This window comes from Triticum aestivum, chromosome 2B (assembly GCF_018294505.1).
Source record: "Triticum aestivum cultivar Chinese Spring chromosome 2B, IWGSC CS RefSeq v2.1, whole genome shotgun sequence".
Taxonomy (NCBI): domain Eukaryota; kingdom Viridiplantae; phylum Streptophyta; class Magnoliopsida; order Poales; family Poaceae; genus Triticum; species Triticum aestivum.
The window spans coordinates 650,398,627-650,412,309 of record NC_057798.1 but is presented as its reverse complement, the minus strand read 5'-3'; the positions used below and the strand labels follow the sequence as shown (position 1 = coordinate 650,412,309).

At 48.2% G+C, this 13,683-nt stretch overlaps 1 protein-coding gene across 1 annotated transcript in view; it reads right to left on the bottom strand.

Annotated features, from left to right (window-relative positions):
* Positions 1 to 11,198, bottom strand: part of LOC123041896 (pumilio homolog 1-like) — a 26,624-nt gene extending 15,426 nt beyond the window's left edge. The window contains exons 1-2 of the mRNA XM_044464456.1: positions 11,032 to 11,198; positions 10,371 to 10,549 (exon numbers count right to left, since the gene is read on the bottom strand). Of these exons, the coding sequence (XP_044320391.1) occupies positions 10,371 to 10,547 (177 nt within the window). The 5' untranslated portion in view covers positions 10,548 to 10,549; positions 11,032 to 11,198. The remainder of the gene's footprint in view (positions 1 to 10,370; positions 10,550 to 11,031) is intronic.
* Between the last annotated feature and the right edge of the window lie 2,485 nt (positions 11,199 to 13,683).

Here is a 13,683-nt window from a genome sequence, read left to right as displayed (position 1 = left end):
CCACCGACGAGCTCCCTCGCGGCCACCGCCACCCCCTAGCCTCGCCGATGCGCTCAAAGGCTCCGCCTCGACCCCCTCTTCCTCCCCACCGATCCACGGCCCTCTGGAAGCCCTGGATGCTGCCAGCTTCGCCGTTCCCCTCCTCGGCCACCGCGGATCGCCGCCGTCAAATCCGCCCCCGTCCGGCCTACCTCAAGCTCGCCGTCCACCTCTACAGGGTCTACGTGAGCTCTTCGTCCGTTTCCCCCTCTCTGTTTCGTCGTTCGCGCGCCGTAGCTAGGTTATCCACCGCGGCCGAGAGCTTCTCGCCGCCGGCCATGGCGTGGCCGTGGCCACAGCCACCGCAGCTCGCTCCCGAGCCCACCGTCGTGCTCACCGCAACCCCAGGAGGCCGCAGCGCCCTTCCGTTTCCCCTCTTGTGCACCGTAGCGCCGTTCCCGCCAACGCCCGAGGTCCGGCAGCCGCTGAGCTCGACGCCGGCGAGGATTACGGCCGCCCTAGCTTCTCCCGTTTGCCCTGTTAGATGCGCGCGAGCCTGGGCATTCCGTAAATGCCCTCCGCCGGCCATTTGGTCGCCGGATCAAGAAACCCGAAGGCCTCTGCTGCCTCGGCCTCGCCGGCGACTCAACGCCGGCGGGATTGAGTCGTTTGACCAGGGGTTTGACCTCCCCTGGGTCTATGACAGGTGGGCCCCCGCCATCAGGTGATTAGTTTAAGCTAATCACCACCTAATCTAACCCCCTGACACTGACATGTGGGCCCTAGTGCCCCTAATCTTTAATTAAACTAAACTAACCCCCCCTGTCTAACCTGTGTCACTGACGTGTGGCCCCCACACGTCAGGTTTGACTCTGGGCGACCCAGTTGACCTGCTGACCTCAGCTTTACGCCATGCTGACGCAATATTCCTTTTCTGGAATTTAGTTCATTTTATAAATATTCAGGAAATTCCAGAAATTTGTAAAAACTTCAATAAATCATAGAAAATTAACCGTAACTCCAAATGAAATAAATTATATATGAAAAATGATCAGAAAAATCCAATCTATCCATCTGTACCATTTTCATGCATGTTAGAACAACTTATACCTGCTGATCAGGTCAAATCAATTAAATGGCATTCGAATAATCACATATGGAGTTTGAATTTGAATCTTGGATTCAAACCAACTTCATTTAACTTTGTTGCTAGCTGCATTAGCTCAAAACACCAGCATGTTGCCATGTCATAGCATGCATCATATTGTGCACTGCATTGATCGTGTTTCTTCTGTGTTTGTCGGTGTTGTTCCCCCTCGGTAGACGCTGTACCGATGATGTGATCGTTGACACTGATGAAGACTCAATGCTATCTTCAGAAGTGCCAGGCAAGCAAAACCCCCTTATTCATTCCGATACAATCCCACTCTCTCGCTCCTGCTCTCTTTTACTGCATTAGGACAACAACGATTCAACTGTTACTTGCTGCGGTAGCTAAACCCCCTTATCCTCTGCATGACCTGTCATTCCACAGTAAATAGTTGAAACCCACTAGCATGAGTAGGAGTTGTTTGAGCCCTGATGTGCCTACTCATTCATGCTTGTTCGTCATGCCTGCTACTGCTTAGAGTTGAGTCAGGTCTGATTTATCAGGGATGAATCAGAGGTGTGTGAACATGTCCTACTGTGCGTGAGCTAAGTGTGTGAACACGATTTGGTAAAGGTAGCGGTGAGAGGCCATGTAGGAGTACATGGTGGATTGTCTCATTGCATCCGTCCTCAGGAACTGAGTTCTGTGTTTGTGATCCATGATTCAGCTACTACCACGCATTGGGCCCGAAACCAATGGACCCTCTCGGCTTCTTAATCACCCTTGTCCTCTGTCCAGGAGTTGCAAGTAGTTTCTGGTGTTTGTAGTATGCTGGAGGCCGTGCGCAGCGCTGACCGTAGGGGTGGGCTGTGATGCGGTAGGCACGTGGCCGGGTATACCGGGCGCCCGTTTGGTGTCTCGGAACCCTGTTCACATCGTTTGGGGCTGTGAGCGAAACCCCGGCCGGATCTCCTCATGGAGGGAACCCGAATAGGCGATAAACCTGGACTAGAGACTTGAGTGTTTAGGCAGGCCGTGGCCGCCACCCACGTTGGGCTTCCGCTTGAAGGTTGCCGAGTACATGTCGTGTAAACGACGGTAAGTGGTGAGAGCGTGTGTGAAGAGGTACACCCCTGCAGGGTTAACATTATCTATTCGAATAGCCGTGTCCGCGGAAAAGGACTTCTGGGTTGCTTATATCAGTTCATAGACAAATGAAAGTGGATACCCTAAAATACGCAAGATAAGCGTGAGTGCTATGGGTGGCGTTCTCGTAGGGAGACGGGAGCGGATCCATAGTGGTGTATTGATATGGTGAATATGTGGACTCGTGTGCGCCACCTCAAAAGAGTTACTTGCAGTCGTAGTTCAGGATAGCCACCGAGTCAAAGCTGGCTTGCTGCAGTTAAACCCCACCATCCCCTTTGTTGATAATGATGCATATGTAGATAGTTCTGATGTAAGTCTTGCTGGGTACATTTGTACTCACGTTTGCCTATTTATGTTTTTGCAGAGAGACTTCGGTCTCGCTAGTAGTTCCGCGTGGACTTCGACGTTTAGCTTGTTACCTCAGCTACGATCTTGTGCCCTCGGCAGGATCTGGTAGATAGTCAGGCTTCTCAGCCTTTTTCATTTATAGATGTCTGTACTCAGACATGATAGCTTCCGCTTGTGCTTTGATTTGTATGCTCTGAATGTTGGGTCGTGAGACCCCTGTTTGTAATATCTCGCTCCTCGGAGCCTATTGAATAAATACTTGAGTTATAGAGTCATGTTGTGATGCCATGTTGTATTTGCACATATCGAGCATATTGTGTGTATGTTATTGAAATGCTTGGTATGTGTGGGATCTGACTATCTAGTTGTTTATTCTTAGTAGCCTCTCTTACCGGGAAATGTCTCCTAGTGTTTCCACTGAGCCATGGTAGCTTGCTACTGCTCCGGAACACTTAGGCTGGCCGGTATGTGTCCTTCTTCGTTCCTGTGTCTGTCCCTTCGGGGAAATGTCACGTGATGAATACCAGAGTCCTGTTAGCCCGCTACAGCCCGGTTCACCGGAGTCCTGCTAGCCCAGTGCTACAGCCTGGATTCACTTGCTGATGACCGACACGTTCGATGTTGGGTCATGGATGCCTGTCCCTGTAAGTTTGTGCCACTTTGGGTTTACGACTAGCCATGTCAGCCCGGGCTCCTTATCATATGGATGCTAGCGACACTATCATATACGTGTGCCAAAAGGCGCAAACGGTCCCGGGCAAAGGTAAGGCGACACCCGTGGGAATACCGTGCGTGAGGCCGCAAAGTGATATGAGGTGTTACATGCTAGATCGATGTGGCATTGAGTCAGGGTCCTGACAAAAATGCTCCTAACAAAATCAAATCCAGCTGTGAATATTTTTTCAAAAAGACCAAAGGAATATGGTATTAATTTGATATCATGTTCTGTCTAGCAGTGAATCAAGTCCAGCTATGAATACGCAATACAATGAGTAGGCATGATGCATGTTCTCCTATTTGAAATTGAGCACATGTAGTTCGTTACTGAGTTGAGGGCGGCAAAAGCACCCTCGCTAGTCACCTATGCTCCTTGGCAACAAGGCACTCTGCTTCGGCAGCCTGATGCCGGATCGCCTCAGCCTGTGCAGTGGAAAGAGACGTTGTGAGCACCGCCTGGTTGCGCTATTGTTGTGTACCATTCAGGCCTTCTATTATTGCACAGTGAGCACATACGCCTCATATCATGGGCATTGGCAGCCCAAAAAACTACCTTCTTGGCAGGAAAGAACTTATCATGATCACTGTTGCCGATGTTGTTGTGAAGTTGTGCCTACATCACCTCGAGCGCCTCCTCTTCCTCAGCATTTTCCTGCTCAATCTTCTGGTGGTTAGCAGAGAGCTCTGGTGATGCTGGCTCGATGTCGGAGGAGTTGTAGTAGCCGCCCATGCTAGAGGAGAAGTTGGATGTGTCTACTTGGAGTGGCCCATACTAGACAAGAAGTCGCCCATCCCCGGCGTTGTGCGGTGGTGCCGTTGCGGAGCCGCCCATGGATGGAGTCCCACGAGGTGAGAAGCTTCCTCACCATTGTGCTAAATGAGAGTAGGACTGAGCAATGGTGTTGCTTGGCTATGCCAAAATTGTGCGGGCCGACATCATCATAAAATGAGCTGACCATGGTGGGAGTGGGAGAGGGCGATGGCGGGAAAAGAGCATTAGAGAGAATGGGTGATGCAGGGAAGATGGAAATGGCAGGAGTAGGCAATGGTGGGAAGTCACAATGGGCATGGAGGCGCCGGGTGTATCCTCTGCCAACTTGCGTAAGAGCGGTGGAGCGGAGTAGAGATGAACATATGAGAGAGATGATAGAGGAGGCTTTGCAAAATACCCCCCACCTCCTAATATTAAACTCAAGGGGTGCATTGCAAAAAAATGAACGCAAAGTAAATGTCGCTTGAGCTCAGCTTGTTTCCAGGGTGTTTTCTGCTAACTAAATACCTCCTGAGTGACTGCACTATGGGTCCCATGCTAAGTCATCATGCCACATCCGCATGGATAATGGTTGGGTACGGCTGAGTGGCTAGTTCGCTCATAAAACACCCAAAGTGACCGGTCGTCACATTTTGAGAGAAGAATGACCAATGGGCTGGCTATTAATGGATATGAAGTATATACACTCCTTCAAAACATATCACAAGGGATGACTTAGGTAATAGACACACAGTTCGATTCCCCTAGATTCACACTAGGCTTTGTGTCCGACGGTATGCTTCAAATGAATGAAATGTAGTTTCTTTCTCGGAGCAATTCTCATATTGACAACACCATTAGCTCTTTAAATCTATTATCAGTTGAATCTCACAACTAAACACAATTACTTAACTCGATACATTAACATTACAACACAATGTCTATTAATGTTACATCAGTTCCCAATTGATTGGGAATGTCCTAAAAATACGCATCAATTTGGATGTTCTGAAGGGACCTCACTTAATTTAAACTTGCGGTTAGTGATCCTTGATGTCTTTCGCATCATAGAACAATGCTTGCATCCTTGGTAGTTGATAATGGCATAATTGTGACTTGCGGAGGTTCTTCCATGTACTACTCATATTGATACATGTGAAGCAAGCATGGCTAGAAGCTTGTTGATACACAACAAGCAAGTCGAATGTTGTCCCAGAACTCATAATCCAAATGCAGCCATCCTAGCTGGTATAACCATACAAGATATTCAATTACACTTGAACATAATTGATACAATTCAAAGCATCTTGATACATGGTTTTACTTATTAATATAGTAACAATATGGATACATGGTGTACGCCCCTGGTCTTTAATCACAGAGTTGCAATCACTACAACTAGCCAGCACTTTTGACCACACAAGGTGACCACTTGGTGCTTCCTTGGCAGAGTATAATATTTTAGTTAATCACTGCAACTGGACCAACTAAAATACTAACTACTAATGGTTGAACCACCACTAGCTCCAACAAGTAGGCTTTGGGAACCAAAGCATGAATTTGAGGTTTCTTTCATCCTTTGGGTATGCTAAGAAATAAGGCTTCAAGGAACAAGCCATGCCTTACACCAGAAATACCCCCGAAAGTAGGTTGTGGGAATTTAAGCATGCCTTTAAGGCATTGCTCATGTACCTATTGAGGATTTTGACTCTCGATGCCTTTGTGAACTTTAACTTTACATACATGGGTTAAAGGTATGCATCCAAGTAGTTTGTTTACCCTTTTTGATCAACTGGGGGTGCCTTTAGAGGTTGTGCTTCATTAACCATGAATGGGCTAACCTTTATGGTCTCACTTCAAGTGCTTCATGTTTCTGTGAATAATGGTGTCAAGGACACTATAAGCACATGCTAAGAGAAAAGCACAAGGCCTATGGCTCAATGTTTGCCATGATGATCTGGCCCCTATGGCATGAGCAGAAATCTAGGGTCTTCCTGATTGTGTTGACTGATAACAAGCCTTTGTCACAATTCACACACGTAATGGAGGAGAAGAACCAGACACAACTACTTTCTTAATGTTAAGAGAAAATCTAAGATGATTGCACTAATCGAGCACATTGCAGGAATGGGTACTTGGTTGCAGTGCATACTTAGAACAACCAAATATATATTGATTTAGTGTCATGAGGTGGTCTATCCCGGTTGGTGACTTGGAGTCTAAAATGCGCACCAAAACAGTGCGATTCTTCGATATATGATTCCATCCCCCAATCGCCTGACACCTTCACTTCACGTCGAGGATGTCGATGGAGCTACCACCAGGTGATTGCGTAGTCGTGACCTCCATCTTTGTGGCACTTAAGATACATCCATTTCAGGATTCTCTACCTGTGCTTCAATTGTCATATTACCAACTTGCCACAACCACTTGCCCCGCCACCCGCCACCAATTATAAGGGGAAATTGTATGCCCCCATCTTTGCAGGTGCCTTGAGGATTTGTTATTTCTTCTGTTGTAAGTTGTAACATGTTGTTTTCCCTCATCCACCTTAGACCTTGACTATTTGACATTTTATTAATTTTTTGACACTGTCTCAATATGTGAGGCAATAATTAGGCAGAAATGTCCCTAGTAATCTATGTTCCCCACCCAACCTTTCTGCATCTCCTAATCTCCGCTTGTTCGACCAAACTAGAGTAGACCATGGCATCAGAGGTCTTCAGGATGAAGGCAACAAAGCCCCCTAGCGTGAGGTAGAACATAGTGGTGTTGGAGAACATACACCGCAACATGGTCGGTGGGTACAGTGAGGTTTGTGTGGGGTCGGCTCCTTGTACGCGACCTTATCTCCTTATAGCGACTATCAATAGGCAATAGAGCATTGCTCGACAATGCAGTTAACAAAGCCGGATGGTTCAACCCTTTCGGCAATGAGTGCGACAAGGTCATTGTCGAAGTGTGGCACGCATGGGTCCCATGTGACAGCACATCAATGTGACATCGATGCATCAAGAGACATCTTTCGCCCTTTGCAGCACTGTCCCGATGTACCATTTTTGAAGTATATTGAACACGGATCGACATGCCTCCTTTCGCCATTGAATTTGTGGACGGTGTATCCCCTAGCTTAGTCAAAATTGGACGAATGAAATTAGAGAAGGGATTTTCCGTCCACACAACTGCCAAGGTCCCCGCATCCATGTAGGTCACCACCATCGTGCCTCAGCTCCGTCGGAGGTGGAGCGATATGAAAAACTAAATTTGGCTTTACTAACCTGCATTGTTGGCCTGATTAGATGATCTTACATTTCACCGGGAAAGCTACTTTTTTTCATGAATACGCAAAGCTTGTGTATCATTGCATTGATAGAAGGAATATAATGATTACAGATGGGGTACAACACATGACACGAACGCAGGCATGCGTGAACATGGTGCTCGGAGCATAAAGGTAAGGGATGCTCGGCTTGAACAGGGGATACACCACAGCTAAAACCTACCAAGCCCGAACCAAGTGTGGCAACGCCGAACCAACAAAAGCACCAACATCTCGAGAACCAAAACTGGGGACACCGCAAGTGAGTAAGATGACGCCTTCAAGAAGGAGCACAACACTGAGATGCAGTCGCCATTCGGTCCGGAGGAACCAGACCTAGCGTTTCCCTTGAGCTCGAAGAGGGGCGCAACTAAGGGCCTTGACAGTGCCTCCTAGAAGGAAACGACATCCGCGGATGCCGCCGCTGCCAGCATCGGTAAGCCGAGCAGGGATTTCTCCCTGGCCTGAGGTTGAGCAATCCCATAGACGCCGTATCTGGAAGCGAATATGAGGAAGCCAACGCCGGTCAGAGCCACCATGTCGGAAGGGGGTTGGCTGGGCTACATCTGCCGTCGAAGGGTAGCACCGCCTCCGAACCCACGAGCACGGATCTAGCAAAACTAGAGGCTTTGAGACGTATAGTGTAAGGCGGGTAGCGAAGCGAACCACGAGGGGGTTGGGTAACAATGATCGGTAACGCCGGCAAGCAAGGACTGGAGGGACACAGATCCTGGCTACCGTGGCCATAGTCGTCGGGTCATCGAGGAGCCAGCGAGCTGGAAGGAACGCAGTTGCTGGGTCGCTGAGGCCGGATCCGCCCGGCAGAGGATGCTGGCAGCCTAGGACACCGAAGGGGCGCGGGTCAAAGGTCGTCGGGGCCGGAGCAGCGCCAGCAAGCACTCGCCTTGAGGGCTTCATGACTGCCACTAGCACAGCAGACTCGTCGCCACCGCGAGAGCCATAGCCGTGGCTCGAGGGAGAGGACGGGTCGCCGATGATGAGGGGGGCCGCCTGCAGGAAGGCACGCCGCGGAAGCCCTTGTTACCGGCCGCAAAACGCATGCCCAAAGCATGGGCGGCAGCACCAACAGGGTTGGGCCACACACAGAGAGGAGGAATGACTGTAGGGGACGGTGCCCTGTGGCCGAGGCCGCATGCCGCGCCCGCTGCCAGACCGGCAGAGTTGCGCAGCAGCTGGGAGGGGGCACCCCTGCAGGAGATCCATGACGCAGGGAGGGTGGGGGAGCGACCAGGGGACGGATCCGTCCCGCCGCTGTCTTCTCGAGGCGCAGCACGACCATGGGGGTCAGCCCCCCAGCGGCGGCGTAGCGGAAGTGGGAGGGGAGGTGGTGCGTCCTGCGGCGACAGCGGAGCTGGGGGGCTGGGCGTGGAGGGGGGCACGAGGGGAGGAGGGGAGGAACGGAATCACCCCACCGCCGCCATCCCGGGGTGCGGCACGGCTTCGCCGGACGGCCGTCCAGCGTCTGCGCAACGGGGGCGGGCGGAGGGGGGGCGGTGTTTCCCGACGGCGGCAGATGCGGTTTCCCCCGTGTCGCCAGGGAGGGCAACGCGGGGGCGGAGCCTCGATCACATTCCCATTAGTTGCCTTTGATACTGCGAAGATGTCCAAAGCAATGTCCTTTTGCTTAAGGCTACTTCTGATCCATGAAGGAAGAAAACGAGTGATTCAACAATTATTCTCTAAACCAAATGGACCAATACTAGGATATTTTCTTTCTTCTCTTTTTTTGGCGGGAACACGAGGCTCTTTTCCCTTAGGTGAGAGCATGGAAGGATATGTACCTTAGGTATGGACAAAAAAAAATCCTTTTTAAATGTAAAACTAGTTTCCAAAATAATTTGGTTCACTAGGCAACCACATCTGCGGTAGCTAATAAGCAACTTACCATAGTAGTAATCCGTGGTAACTATAAATGGTGGAAGAACATATCCTGCTCTCATTGAGTATAGGAGTATAGTATGTATAAAGTGGCATCATTAATGATGTACCAAATAAATAGTATATCGTAGTATGATACAGTTGGGAACTTAATAATGTTCTTTTATATGGAAAATTATTTTCTTCAATAAGAGCTAGGGTGTCTTATCTGGGTGGTGATCCTCTACAGTACTGCACCCTGCTATAGTGCAGATAACAGATGGGATCGGGTCCACATGGAAGTGACCGTACTGCACCATAGCCTACTGTAGAGCATCCTAACCCGTCTTATCTGGGGTAATTAACAAGCAACCCCGGCCCACTACAGTAGATCATGTGGAAAATTCCACTAGTACCATTAATTGGTGCCAACTATATGTATAGAAGTACTAATACAATAGAACTAGGACTCCCTGGCGAATGTTCACTTGGCAAACAGAAGGGGTCCGTTGGCAGTTTTCACTGTATTTGAGGGGTGTGGGTCTGGCAGTTTTAGAAACTGTCATGGTAGTTCTTTCCATTAGAGGGCAGTTTTTGGATTTCTTGGCCAAAAATTGCAAATCGTGGGATGGAGATTGTGCAGCCAAGAGGGGAGGGGTCCTCTGGGGTTGGTCTCCAAGGAAGTATGATTTGACAACTTATTTCACACACAACCCCAGCGAGGGGGAGGACGACTAAATGTCGCACGCGCGCTAAATGTCTACGGTGCAACCTCTTAATGGGAAACAGAGAGTCACCATATCTCAATCTAGATATGATCTTCACACCAAAACCAAAATACTCGTATATTCTCTCTCATTAGACCCCATTAAATGAGATATCTTTTAGACATAACAATAATATACACTCCATCCGAGGGGCTATATCCAAACACATACTAAATATATATGATATAGTTTATGATATTCATGTAAAGAATTAATATACGGGTGTAAATGTATTATTCTGTATACTCCTTTACCTATCAATATGCATTCATAGCAGTAAATTAATTATCAGTTTTAAATAGGATGCATGATATGCACACTGTAGATGTACACAATGATATGCGGGGCTGGCATAATTAATTAACTAATTACCTGTTCATCTAAGAAGCTGAGGAAAAGGCTCCTGTCACGTTGACGGCCACCAAGAGCAATGGTGGCAGCATCGTCCTCCCATATCTCTTTGCCGCTGTCTATCCCGCTGCTACGATGGAACTGGGATGCCGTTCGCACGTAATCGTCAATGGCCTTGGATTTGCCTTTGTTATCCATCTCTGTAAAAATTTACATTGTCAGCGTGTAAAAACATGGTTCTTTTTCTCACAGGAAAGCTACATCCACAAGTTTAGTCCATTCAAACAAACAAGAGCAAGAAACATGTTTGCACCCAAAATAAGTGAACATATACCAGTACGAAATTCAGATCTAATTAGCTACAAGTAACAAGTCCAACAAAACATGATAGATTTAGATAAAATATGCACAAGATAATACAAGGGATTGGTACTCAGTGAACAGAAAATTAACTACGCACAAGATCTGATCTAAACTCTTGTATTGCATACTTAGCCTAACTATTCTGATTCAAAGGAACACAAGCATGAATTCAACATGCCCACTTACTAAACATGGGCCAGAGAAAACTATATAGCGACTGAAAAAAGTCAGATCTAGCACAAGAAACATCAAGGAGAGGAGACATGGATTAGATCTAGAGTAGTTAAGAAGCACAAGATATGGAGTATATACAACTTGCCTTGCGAGAAATTGAAGGACAGTCCGGTGGAGTATACAAGTAGTAGAGGATCTTCCGTGGTTCAAAGCAACACCAATATGCAATTAGTCCATGTTGGAACCAGAAGAGGATGTTCTCGGGTTTAAAGGAACACGAGTAGAGCCCGGAGGAGTGTACTGAATGACTTTTTTGAGAATGTGATTTTGGGAGCGAGAGAGATATAAACCGGGGAAGGGAGGGAGAGGTGCATATCAGTTTCAACTGGAGAGTTGCCACGTGTATGCGAGGCCAGGGATTAGGCGTACGTTACTATTGCGCTGCTTTCCAGCCGTCCGCTGCAGAAAAGGACACAAGAAAATATATTTTTGGGAGACGCTCGAGACTTTATGCATACTCACCACTATTACTGTACATTGCTTTGAATCAAAGATCCAAAAAATTACAAAGTAACTAATACTATATATAACTAGTAAATGCGTACATCAGGTCCATATCTGTAGGGTATTAATTGAGATTTAAAAAAAAGTGCTAGTATTAGATATATGCTGATATTAGGTAAGATATTAATTATAGGTTAATATTTGGGATCGCATTGATTGCAGCTAAACATATTAAGCGCTCAACACCGAAGCAATTTAGGTCGTTGAATGCATATGGTTTGATGACCGATATTAGTTTGATCTGCCCCTTTGGATCTTTTAGTGGTGGTATGGATTAAGAATTACAATAAAATCTTTTGAAAATAGTTTCTTCGTGGTATCAATCTTTGCAAGATGAAATGCCCCCTCCCCCCCTCCCAGCTTGATTATTAATAATGGTTTTTGAAAGCCCCATCAGTCATCCACCAAATATACGGGAAGCCTTGTACAATGAATGTACTTGAGTATGGATGATCTCAATCTTCACCATAATGTCGAAGAAAGATTCAAACTGCATATAAAATATGACCAACAAAAGGAACATCACACAATAACCTAAACTCGCCTTATCAGAATAGTGGGCTTTGCGAGGACACTCGCCTCTCTAGGTTCACGACACAGAGAAAGAAATGACGTGTACGTGATGAATACATGTTCATTGCAGCCATGTAGCTAAGGTATGAGACCACGGGATGTTCCATTAGAAAGTTAGACAAGTGGAAGTGAGATAGAGGTAAAAACAAGAAGAAAAATGACGGACGAAAAAAACATGGTCTTTCCTGACCTGGGCGACGTGAGGGCTCCACCTACCAGCCATAGACCTGTCCCAAACTCCTTCCTCCCCGCGTTGTAGTCGGAGGGTGCCACCGGGCGAAGCCCGAGCGGCCGTTGTCCGCGGCGGGGTGCTCTCTTGCGGGGCTCCTAGTTATACGGGCGACGTAGCTTGGTGGCAGTCAGTGGTGTCCCGAGGTGCAGGCAATTGGGCCAGCGTCGGTAGGCTCGACGACCGGCGGCATGCCGCGGGGCAGGCTCGTGGTGGCAGGACTAGGCGTGCTCAGGGTGGTGATTTCGACCGGACGTGGTTGTGGCTCTGTTGGTCCCGAGCAGTCCAGATCGTTCTCCTCTTTGGCCTGGGCACGTGGCGGTATTCCTCGAAGGGCACACAACGCCGGAACAAGCCTAGAGGGGCGACGCGAAGGACCATGGCGACCGGCAGGCGGTGGCTGAGTCGTCAATGAAGTTTCTTCGGCAGGGTTCCTAGGATAGGGGTGTAACGGGATTTGAGGGTGCGGCCTCAACCGGATCTGGAGCTGCCGAATTTGGCTCCATAGTGGTTGTTGCCCTGGTTGTGTGGTGTGTTGCCGTGGTGGCTTCAGTGGTGGCGCACAGGTCGTGTCCTGTATGCGTGCTACTAGGTGTCACCGGCAAGCCCTGTCCTCGGCCACACCGTTTGTTTTGGGGCTAGATCCAGGTCAGATCGGGCCACATTGCCAGAGGTTCCCTCTTCGTGTGGCTGGTGGCGGTCTAGCTCCAAGCCAATGATGTTCACACAAAAGTGCTTCCTTGGTGGCAGTCTTGTGTTGCGATGGCAGTGGGGTGGCGATCTTGGATGCCAAGGCAGCGGTCCTGGATTGTGTGCTACAGAGATGGGCCCTTCGATGAGCAGCGTGGTAGCTGGTGTTGGCAAGGTGCGTTGTGGTGGGAGATCCTGGCAAAGCTGGTGCCGTCAATGGCGACCTAGCCCTGATCTGGAATCCTTGTCAGGGACGGGCTTGTAGCTTGTTTCCACGACAAGATAGAGGGTGGCACCACTTCACGTTGTGACCCTCTTAGGGATGTCGCAATAAGTGTCGGTGCAACTTGGGCGCGACTACGGATCTCATGTGTTTCTTGTCGACGACTCGTAGGAGGCATATAGTGGTGCATATAGTGCCTTTTTAGCGTTTTCGGCTAGTTTGTTGTATATTCTGTTTTGATAAACTCTTGAGGATTTTTTTTAATATCATGTATTGTTTGTTGATAATCCTACACCTACAAAAAGGTCCTATGTAAGTTTAATTACCCTTCCATAAATCCCCCCCCCCCACGCACACACACCTGCATTCAACCAGGGTCGCCCCCAACCACTAATCCTGACCCAATAATTACCTCCACATCATTTTTTACGTAAAATCCTCACGTAAGCTTTCATAGGTCTAGCATTCTCATTGTTTGTCGTGTGATTATATTAATATAAAGCGGGGTGAAAGACTAT